Raw genomic sequence first — 10,993 nt, 5'->3', positions numbered from 1 at the left:
GATAATAGTTTTATTTACTTAAAAACAAAAATTCTTGCTCTTAATTTTTGGAACTTTACACTTGAAAGGAGTATTAACTGTTTACTTGTACTCAACCTATCCTCTTAAGTTTCCATTATGTGATACTTTTATTATTAATCTCGAAAGTCATGATAAATACCTATAATATATAATGGATTTATTATTGTTTTTATAAATATCTACCTTCTGTAGTATGCGTATAGCAAGATCGTGTATTGCTACATATGTGTTCCAAATTTTAATTTTTTCCTATTATATATACTATTAATCCTTAAAATTTTGAGAAACAGGAAAGTTTTTGCCACTGAGCTTTTTATTTTCATTTTTAGGCCACAACTTCCATTCCATTCTTATCGTCTTTTATCGATTTCCAAATTGCCGCCCTTCTCGTCCAATACTCTTTCTTCCACTTTTCCTTACTTCCTCTTTCTATTTTCTTCTTCACTCTTCTTTTCTTTCGCTTTTCCTTACTTCAATCTCCTCCACGATTCTTTTACCTTGCGCTCCTCCATCGCCGTCCACCGCTTACGTGTTCAACAATTTCAGGCTGTTGGTATATGGTGGCGGACTTTACGAATCCAGTGTTGACAGTGGGTGGGAAGACGTTGATGGTGTTGCAGGTTGTAGGGATTGCCATCAGTGATAACGCGACGGTGAAAGTGGAGATGTCGAATCGGGTCCCAGGGTCAAAGCACCAACGCTCGACTGGACCACAAGTAGTTGAATCGATTATTCCTGGAAGTAGTCTCGATGACGAGGGTGGAATTAACGACCATGTTAGCTTGAAAGCTTTTCTTACCAGATGATAAGTTCAATCTTGATCATCTTCTGATAAGGGTTTTCTCTATAGGTAATGAAATCCATTTTCAATTCGTAAAGGCTGAATAAAGAGCATAACTAATTGAGGACATATTTAGGTACAAGAGTTGTGAAATTGGAGTGTCTGACTTCCTAAATTTTAACTACATATGTTTCTCCATTGATGGTATTCTTCTCCTTTTTCCTTTCAATTGACACTGATTATCTTCCTGTATAAATCCATGTTTGTTGACCATGAAATGGGAATAGTTTGGACAAAACTGCTTCTACATACATTTTTTTTTATAAAAAACAAAAGTTATTTTAAGAGTTTTTGGGTAAAAAATTAATGATTTAATAGTTTTTGAAAAAAAAAAAAAAAAACTTCACATGTATACAGTTTTTTTTTTGGTAAAAGTTAGTGCTTTTAAGAGATTTTGACGAAAATTTGCCATGTATACTGTTTAACAAGTTTTAGTTTAATTAAATTAATAAATGGATCTTATATCTAAACTGTTAACTGTTATGTATGTTAATTACCCTATGCAAATCCATATCTTCACTATTAATGATTTCTGTAAATTTCAGATCACATTCTAAATTCTTATAGGTACTCTGAAGGTCAATTCATTTCCATCCCTGAAGAAGATGTCCAGAATGAATATCAAAATCACTAACACTGCTGAGAAAGTAACATGTTCGTATAAATAATCTTTTGTTGCGTTCAAGTATCTTGCTTTTCTAAATATAATGTAGTATTTTCTATGTAATTGGTATGAACAACCCTTTCATATATGTAATATCCTATTGTAGAAATTATAATATGCTTTCTTATTTGCTACAACCTGAAATAACGAAAAAAAAAATACTAATTCCATCTAGTTTGTTATTAGGTTATGGAACCATACATGACTTATACATATAAACATGTGCAATAAGATATGCAAGGATTTGGTGTATTATTGAGTTTATTGTATATCTAGACAAGCACAACTATTCTCATCATTTTTATTCTATTTAGTCATTGGCAACCTATATAAATCTTACAAAATAGTAGTAGATTGGTAGAGAAATATAAGAAAATTTCCAAACAAAAAATGATTTGATCTTTTTCTAACTTTAATTTTGATGTTTTATTTGATGATCGATGTTGAATGAATGATATGAATTGAATTTTTTGTTGCTTATCGATGATGTTGCTCTAATGATGCTTGGAGTATAATTAATCATAGATGTTGAAAATATGTTCGTATTCAAGCATAATTGAAGGTTGGATTGAAAGAGCAAAAAACGAATTTTTGTTGTCAACACGTGTTATTGACGAATATCGATGATTGATTAACACAGGATGACGTTGATCGATGATTTAATTGAAGAAATTTAGAGGATTGTTGAAAGTTGGAAGAGAAATTTGGATAATAAACGATCGATTAGAATGAATTTCAATTGTTATCTAATTCTTTACACTTACGTATTTGTGATTGAAGGCTATTATATCATATTTACAAGTTTGCCACAGTGTCCTTTATATTTAGAGGCTAATTAAATGAGTGGATGAGAATGATTCCCCTATTCTCAACCTTTTTTATTTTCTCAATTGAACCCACCTATATATATATATATATATATATATATATATATATATATATATATATATATATATATATATATATATATATATATATATATATATATATATATATATATACACACACACACACACAAGCCGTCTACCCGCGCCAAGCGACGTGTACGAATAGTTTTTTCAGAAATCACTTCTTCAGGCAATTAATTTTGTTTTGCACAAATAGTTTAATACATCTAAATAATTATCAATAAGAATTATGATATCAGAAACGAAATTAATAAGATTAAAAATAAAAATTATGTTTCTTTAAAAATATACATGAACACACAAATGTATTGTCAAATATCATTAAACAATAGTTTTAAGATTGATTTTCTTTTCAACGATTAATGTATTTTTTAATTTATGCGTCCTTTTTTATATGTTAAAGCGGTGTTTTTATATGTTTGATTCATTGTGTCGAAAATAAACGTTAATAAATCAAGATAACATATTTGAAAAATAAAATCTCTGTTGATGTAAATTAGAGAAAAAAAGCATTTGGCGAATAATGTTTTCCCGGATGATTACCCAAATAATTTATTTTTTATTATTCATTAGTAGTTATTATGATATATCTTATATAGGGTAAAATTCTTAAAATGAAATCAAAATAATGATGTAAATCTTTTTTTATATTTTTTATCTTTATGATTATTAGGAAATATTTGATATATAACATATGTTATTATTAATCATGATACTTATATATAAAAAAAATATGAAGGCAAATTAGTTACTTCCGATATTTTATGGTTCAATTGGGTGGTCAACAATGGAGTCTTAAATGAAAAAAAAAAGTTTTATAAGGTCAAATATTATATGAGACAAAGATCTTCCACTGTAATAAGAAAAAAAAAACCACTTCATTAAATATGCTTCGTTTTTTAGTTTATGGATGCCTATTTTATTCTCCATCTTTTACCAACATTCTTGCATGATGAATAACAATCACTCTAGAATATATTATACTTTCTCACTCGACATAGTTCTTTCCTTGTTGAATTTGTAATAAAAAAGACGACATTACAATTCAATTCTCTTACTTTGACTAATTCGAACAACGAAATCAACCTAAAACAATAAAACCTTGAATAGACATATAACTTGCAACATAAACCAAAAAGAGACCAATTTGCCATTTATTCATATTTCTACACCAAAACATACAAGCAACCTTAATAGACCCTTCATTTCTTCTTTTTTTCCATATCTTTTTTTGATTCGTAAAATGAAACTTATGTGATTTCTCCATCTACTAAAGTATATCTAGTAAAGTATGGTAGTAAATAGTAATAGATGAAAATAATGGTTGTTAACTTAAGCCAAATAAATCAAGTGTGGGATTTTAATGAGTGCTGCTGATTTCTCAGCAATGTAGTTCCCTATAACATATCTGCATCAAAAAAACATAAAAAATAGGTTTATAATTTATATTGACAATTAAATACTGATTGGGAATTCTTATCAAACACATGGTGTGCATGATGTGCCTCATGAATTCAACTTTTAACACTAAAAACATACATAGCCTGCAGCTTGTAAATCTACTACTCCTCTTCCCATGTAGATATATAAATAAGATATTAATATTCAAGCTAAACCATGTAACAGAGAATGCAAACCTTACATTAAAAGGCTTATCAAAATTAGCGAAAACTGGAAAAAACATATTAAAATAGAATTCAAACATTACATCAACGATCCACCAGGCTCAAAATTTCTTCTCGACACTACAACATAGAATGGTGAAGATCATCGGTCCCTGTTTTTAGAAATAGAACCACAGATGGGGGAAGAAGATTTATGAGGATAATGATGAAATTTGAAATGGCTCCAGATAATTAGAGAGATTTTTTAGAAGGGGTCAAACCAAAGTTTGAATGAAATGAGGATAATGAAACTGAAACGGAACAAACCCCTCCTTAATCATACAAACACGTTAAACAAAAAAGAATATATAGATGTTTTTTACCTGGGAAAGCATTTCTAGTGGGGAAGAGAAGGCATCATGTTTTCTTAAACCTACAGGAAACCATAAGCCTTCTGTTAATATGAAACAGGTAAACCAACATTAATAAAAGAATGACACATCAAGCATTTTGAGAGAGTAAAATAACTTGGAGAAATTGGAGGATGTAAAGTCCCGAAGAAAGATAAGATATAGGGGAAGGCGGGGGAGATTTGAGAGATATCTGCAGAGACCGGATTGGATTTCACATCATTAAGTCATTGTACATGATGTTGTAATGGCTTGTACTTCTTAATTTTCAACCTTTGACCAAATATGTATATTAAGATATAAAGATATAAAGGGTGAGGTTCAATAGAGAACTATAATTAACCAAGGAACTAATGAACCAATCTTTTTTTCAACTTTTAGAACTTATTTTTTTTTTATCAAAAAAAACTAAAAATAAAGAAATTCATAACTTTTTATCCTTTTTCCAATGATATAAAATTCGAATTTTTTTTACGTCAAATTGACAATGTGAATTTTTGAAAATTCACAACGTGAATCCGGATTCACACGGTGAATCCGAAAAATATTTTTCACGTTTACAATGTTAATATATGAATTTAGATATTTTTAGATTTTTTTCGATAAAGAATAAGCTTTAGAAATTGAAAAAAAAAGTTTTGTTTCCTTGAAGAAACAATAATTATGGTTCTCTATGGAACTATTATATATATATATATATATATATATATATATATATATATATATATATATATATATATGGTTTTTATTCTATTTAGTCCATATGTATAGATACGGTTTTATAATATATAGATTCTTTATCATATATACACCACATTCATATTAGGCTAAGCGGAGTGGGGTCGCCAAATACCCTCACCAAACTCGTTAAGCAACCTGGAACACCGCCCCCTAGCCCTCGCTAGGGGGCTCGCCACCGGAGACTCGTCACTGTGTTGGCAAGAAGAAAGATAAAGAGAGAACGAATATGATTGGTCCGATTTTTTTTCTGATTATTGAATCTATGAGTTAAATCGGTTAATTTTTTTTGTTGTTAATGTTGATTTTCATCTTCACTCCTGACTTTTATTTCATCTTCATCTTTAAATACAGTATCTGATGTGTGTGTGTTTGGTCTATCTGTGAATCTGTGCATCTACGCAATACAGGTAACAAATCCAGTTCATTTGTGAGTCTTGATTACTTCCATGGCTATAACAAGTTTTGTGAGTCTTGATTGCTTCCATGGCTATATACATAAATAGCTCAAATACCGAAATTTTAAAAAACCTGTTCAAATCATTAAGCTTCAGATTTACTTCTATGGCTATGGCTATCTGTTGTTATTTTCCTGTGCACACCATGTGTTCGATCATTTGCCTCTATGAGAATACCACTGTGTAATTCAAATGAAATCTATTCAAAATGCTTGAAATTGGTTGTAACAAAATACTAAGATTAGGAATTGGAGATGCTCCATGTGATCATGTCTTGTGGCTTCTATTATATGGATTCAAAGAAACATGTAATGTGCTATAGATGCTCATGTCTTAATTACCTCTATTTTGATTTGATTAATAGACACTTGTTGATGCTCCTGACATGGTAAGAGGCCAAATGAACTTCAAGAGGTTGACACTTACAGACATCAAGATTAACATCAATGGAGTTCCAAAGAAAAAAACCCTTGTTGATGCTTTAGAAGTTGCAGTTAAGTTTTAATATGGTGGCTAATCTCCTTGGTTGCTGCTGTGAAAATGATGAAAGGCTACTTATGGCTGAGTACATGCCCAATCACATCCTATGAAGTGGGCAATGTGGTTAAGAGCTGTAGTTGTGTACTTGTGGCTAATCACTTGTTAGGTTAATTCAGAAACGGGGACAATTTTGGTCCCAGAGGTATTTTGGGAAAACTTTCCTAATTTAAGGTTTTGAGTTAGTTTAGGATTCTAATTAGATTAGTATAAATAGGGTATGGTTGTCTAATTAGTTTAGTATAAATAGGGTATGCTAAAATCATCCTTCTTTTAGCCTTCACTCACCCTAATCACACCTTTAGGATTTTAAATCATTTCCACTGAGAACTTTGTAACTTAACCTCTTATTCTTGATTATCTATTCGTTTTGGATTTTGAGCAATGTCTGATGTATATATGTTCTGACTTGGACGAGCACACAACTGTGTGACTGTTTTTCTTAAAATAAATAAAAATAAATGAGCATACAACTATATTAGCATACAGATCTGATTAGAATTCACTGTTTATGGTTTGTTTTATATGTATGTCTTATATTTATTTGCTTTCGGTTTTATCTTATTCTTATACCCAAAACATAAAACTGTAAATATTAAGAAAAGATTATTCTTTGTAAATTTTCAATAAATGTATATGTTTGTTATTTGGTGTTTGTCATTTGAAACTATTAATTTGCTATTTGTAAATGGTTAAAAATGTAAGTTTTGATTCAACCCATGATTGTCTGAATGAATGATAAAATGTCATTTTACTTTCATTTTTTGACCAATATAACATCTTACGTTCATTTCCTTTTTCAAAACTTATTTTAATTATTTTTATTGTTAAACCATTTTATTTTGATAGTTTAAAAAGGCTAAAAATTCTAATGTAAGATGTTATTTATCATTTTTTTATTCATAAACACGGAAATCCATTCATTGCTCATTTAATTATCATCGTATAATTAGTGAAATGACAAACGGCCAATAAGTTGTGTCGTTAAGCCTTTTTGTATAGTAAAGCTAATCCGTTTAAAAAATACATCTGAAAATCCAGGGGATATAACATTACGATCCATGATCCGTTGTAATCTATTAAAAAACTTTACCGCATCCGACACAAGAAACCAAACGTATTAAATGTAAATGGTATTTTGAGAAATGCATTTTAATAATTAACATGGTATTTTGGAAAATACATTTTAATAATTGATTCATTTATGATTATTAACATGGTATCAGCTTTATAATAAAAAAAAAAAACATTTTCAATATATATATATATATATATATATATATATATATATATATATATATATATATATATATATTTGGTAAGGAGTGGTAACACTCTTAGCACTCAATTTTTTGTATTTTTTTTTCTAATTTAATTTAATTAATATATATATATATATATATATATATATATATATATATATATATATATATATATATATATTAAATTAAATTAGAAAAAAATACAAAAAATTGAGTGCTAAGAGTGTTACCACTCCTTACCAAATGTTAAATGTAAGTGTAAAAAAAAGAAAAATGATGTGACATTAAAAATACTTATGTGACAAGATGCCAAGAGTGTTACCAGTCCTGCTAGCCTTATGGTGATTTGAAACATTCATTGCTATATATACATTAAATTTATTATTATTATGGTTATGATCTTTCATAAATTATAATACCATTTAAACTGGTTAAATAAAAAAATAAAAAATTATATATTAAGTCTAATTCTAGTAATGTTCAGAGGCCTCCAATGACAGCCTTAGACTTATGACAGGTGTTAGGGTCCAAAATTAGTAAAAATATAAATATTTATACTAAAATTTCCAACAATATCAACATAATAGTTATGCAACAAAAGCTTAACAATCTATAATTAGTACGTTATCAATATTTTTACATGATCCAAAAAAAAAGATAGTATTCCAAAATGTCTACTTTAACTACTTATGTTCCCAAAAAAAAACCTTTCAACACATTCACTCGTTGTAGATATGTACTAGGGTTGGGATCCATCCATCAGGTTGCAGCAGAAGGTCCAGTTAGTAAAAAAGAAGCGATGCTTTCTGCAAGCATTAGCTTCTCAATGGTCACCTTCTCACCGAACTTATACGAGAAACAAATTTGACCTTGTGACTCTGCGGAGCCCATCTGCACCGGGAAACACATCACCGCACTGCCACCCAGTGGATATGCATGATCATAGAGTTGTTTCAACGACTGGTAAACTTCTCCTATGTATCTATCCCCAAGCTTTCGCTTACAATAGAGCTTAATTACGAGCATGGTGCCATGGTGTTGTAACCATGACTCAGTTATAGTGTAGTTCATGGTATTATGCCATGCCGGGTTGGTCTGGCCATGCTTGTCTACTGGAGTTCGCTTCTCCAATGTCTTGTTACCCCCGATAACTACCTATAATCAAATTTTTTAAGGTGTAAAGAAAAGTTTCTTGATTAAGGTGGAGATTTGAGATATTAATGGTGAAAGATATTAATTAAAGATCTCTGTCAGCATAAATGTCTAAGTTGACGCCACGTTAGTAACGATAAACCATGTATGAGTTTAACATTAAAAACTTAACAACAAATGATGCGTGTGGATTACTCTTCAGTCTTCACCCCTTTTCTTTTCTCTATTATCACTAGATTAAAATTATAGTAACAAGCATATATAAGAAATGATAAGTATGTTTAATTGCTCCTATCCGTTTATTGTAATTGACTGAACTACAGAAAATCTTGAAGATCGGGTACTCGTGCAAGTTTTATGTTCTGCTACGCCGGATCATGAATCACACCTCGGGTATATATTATTTCCTGAATAACGTTATCTTCATTTTTCTGGGGTCAAATACAAGAAAATTAACTGAAATCATTACCTTCGCGTAAACTTTCATCTTGAAAATTCTTCTCACTTCTCGTAAATCATGTGCAGAATTAATGGTCAACTCGAGCTTCCTGCACTCCATTTTGAGTATAGACCATAGAGGATGAGTTTAAATATATGAGAAAGAGAGAGAGGGAGAGGGTATAGAGTATATAAACTATAGAGGATTTATCGAGTTTAAATATTGAGAAGACTTTTGAATTTTAAGCGTAGACTTATAAATGAAGAGAGAGAATCCAATTTTATGTTCCTAGCTCTTGACTTCTTGTATGGTGTAAAGACTTATTTATTCCACAAATTTTTTTTTTTGGTCCGGTGCCGCTTAGTATTGAGTTTATTTCATAAAACTAACAGTGAGACCTTTTATTATATATGTTAATTTAAAAAAAGTTAAATATAAATATCAAAATATTTAATAACTTTGAATTTATAAAAAAATAAGAAAAATAATAAATCTTCTTATCCTAACCTCATCTACCTCTACCTGTGTGAGTTTTTTTTTATAATGTTTGTTTGACAAGTGACATTTTTATATGTTTTTTATCACTGTTTTCGAAACCGGACCAGACCGGCCGGTTCAACCGGAAACTAGTCAGGTTACCAGTCTTTTATTGGCTAAAAACCGGATGTTTATGAACCGGAAAAACTGAACAGTTCAATAGAAAACCGGTCAAACCGGCCTGGTTCAACCAAAGAAAAGCGGTCTAATTAAAAAAATACTTGGGCTTTTCACAAGGTGAAGACCCGATTTAAAAAACCGAATGCACTCTTATGTTATTTAAACCTTTTCACAAGGTGAAGACCCGATTTAAAAAACCGAATGCACTCTTATGTTATTTAAACCTTTTCACAAGGTGAAGACCCGATTTAAAAAACCGAATGCACTCTTATGTTATTTAAACAAAACCACCATCACATGTTTTATATAAGGGACCATCTGCCTCTTCTTTCGTTTACCCACCGGTGTGGGACAAATACAAGGCAAAAAAGATTAACCACTTACATATTCTCTTCTTGCTTTTTTATTTTTCCTCTAATTCGTATCAATGATGCATATTTTTTTCTTCAAACTCATATAAGTACTGATGTACATATTATATATACATATAAATATATAATGATAATATTTATACGATACCATGTAACTATTCTTTTGTTCTAATTAGAAATAGTTAAATGTACGATTAAAATAATAGATTATTTTTGCAAATTAGTTTGTAAGATGCATGTAAAGGAAATAAATTGTATGGATTATATGTATATATATATATATATATATATATATATATATATATATATATATATATATATATATATATATATATATATATATATATATATATATATATATATACACGGTTTTATCCGGTTTTTAGGTCCAATCCAACCGGTTCGACCACTTGAACCATCGAACCGGTATGACGGCCGGTTCAATGTCCGGTCCGGTTTTCAAAACATTGTATTTTATTATTTTTTTTTTTGTAGCAAATCAAATTCAATTCAAATTTTGAAAATACAAAATCATATCTTAATAAAATTATTATGTTTATTTTACTTAACATATTCATAATTACTTACAATCGACGATGTCTTGATTTTTTTGACATTAATTATATTTTTTTATTTATATAAAAATTTTAAATATAATGACTATGATTTTCACGGGTTATAACCTAGATAATATTATATGTTACATATCATGTAACATGTAAACCTATTAATTCTCCATTTCAAATTTTAAATTTTAAATTTCTCACTCTAATTACATCCTTATTTTAATAAAAAAACTAGGTTGATTGTCCTTTTGTCATGTGTCACCTTATTAGGCCTCATAATTAATGTCATGTCATATGTCCATTTATTGACTATCAATTTCAAATTTCAAAATTTAAATTTTCTCTCTAATTACATTAAATTAAAT

At 29.3% G+C, this 10,993-nt stretch overlaps 1 protein-coding gene and 2 long non-coding RNA genes across 3 annotated transcripts; 1 reads left to right on the top strand and 2 right to left on the bottom strand.

Annotated features, from left to right (window-relative positions):
* Window positions 1–332: 332 nt before the first annotated feature.
* LOC111878215 (uncharacterized) lies at window positions 333–1,663 on the top strand. The gene is made up of 3 exons (XR_002845656.3): window positions 333–871; window positions 939–1,006; window positions 1,430–1,663. It is a non-coding gene; the product is annotated as an uncharacterized LOC111878215 (long non-coding RNA).
* A 2,354-nt stretch (window positions 1,664–4,017) lies between these two features.
* On the bottom strand, window positions 4,018–4,685 carry LOC111878203 (uncharacterized). Its single transcript, XR_006185739.2, has 2 exons — window positions 4,567–4,685; window positions 4,018–4,471 (listed from the first exon to the last, which is right to left on the bottom strand). It is a non-coding gene; the product is annotated as an uncharacterized LOC111878203 (long non-coding RNA).
* A 3,321-nt stretch (window positions 4,686–8,006) lies between these two features.
* LOC111878202 (protein SRC2 homolog) lies at window positions 8,007–9,222 on the bottom strand. Its single transcript, XM_023874706.3, has 2 exons — window positions 9,065–9,222; window positions 8,007–8,598 (listed from the first exon to the last, which is right to left on the bottom strand). The coding sequence occupies exons 1-2, from the start codon at window positions 9,152–9,154 to the stop codon at window positions 8,203–8,205; spliced, it is 486 nt and encodes a 161-aa protein (XP_023730474.1). The 5' UTR covers window positions 9,155–9,222; the 3' UTR covers window positions 8,007–8,202.
* Between the last annotated feature and the right edge of the window lie 1,771 nt (window positions 9,223–10,993).

Source organism: Lactuca sativa, chromosome 8 (assembly GCF_002870075.4).
Source record: "Lactuca sativa cultivar Salinas chromosome 8, Lsat_Salinas_v11, whole genome shotgun sequence".
NCBI lineage: Eukaryota > Viridiplantae > Streptophyta > Magnoliopsida > Asterales > Asteraceae > Lactuca > Lactuca sativa.
This window is presented reverse-complemented; position numbering and strand designations above follow the sequence as displayed.

What these genes read in the sequence shown, in the direction of transcription:
- LOC111878202 (XM_023874706.3), bottom strand. Translation starts at nt 9,154, where the DNA reads ATGGAGTGCAGGAAGCTCGAGTTGACCATTAATTCTGCACATGATTTA. An exon ending in AGATGAAAGTTTACGCGAAG is followed by an intron (nt 8,599 to 9,064) that starts GTAATGATTTCA and finishes ATTTGATTATAG; the next exon opens with GTAGTTATCGGGGGTAACAA.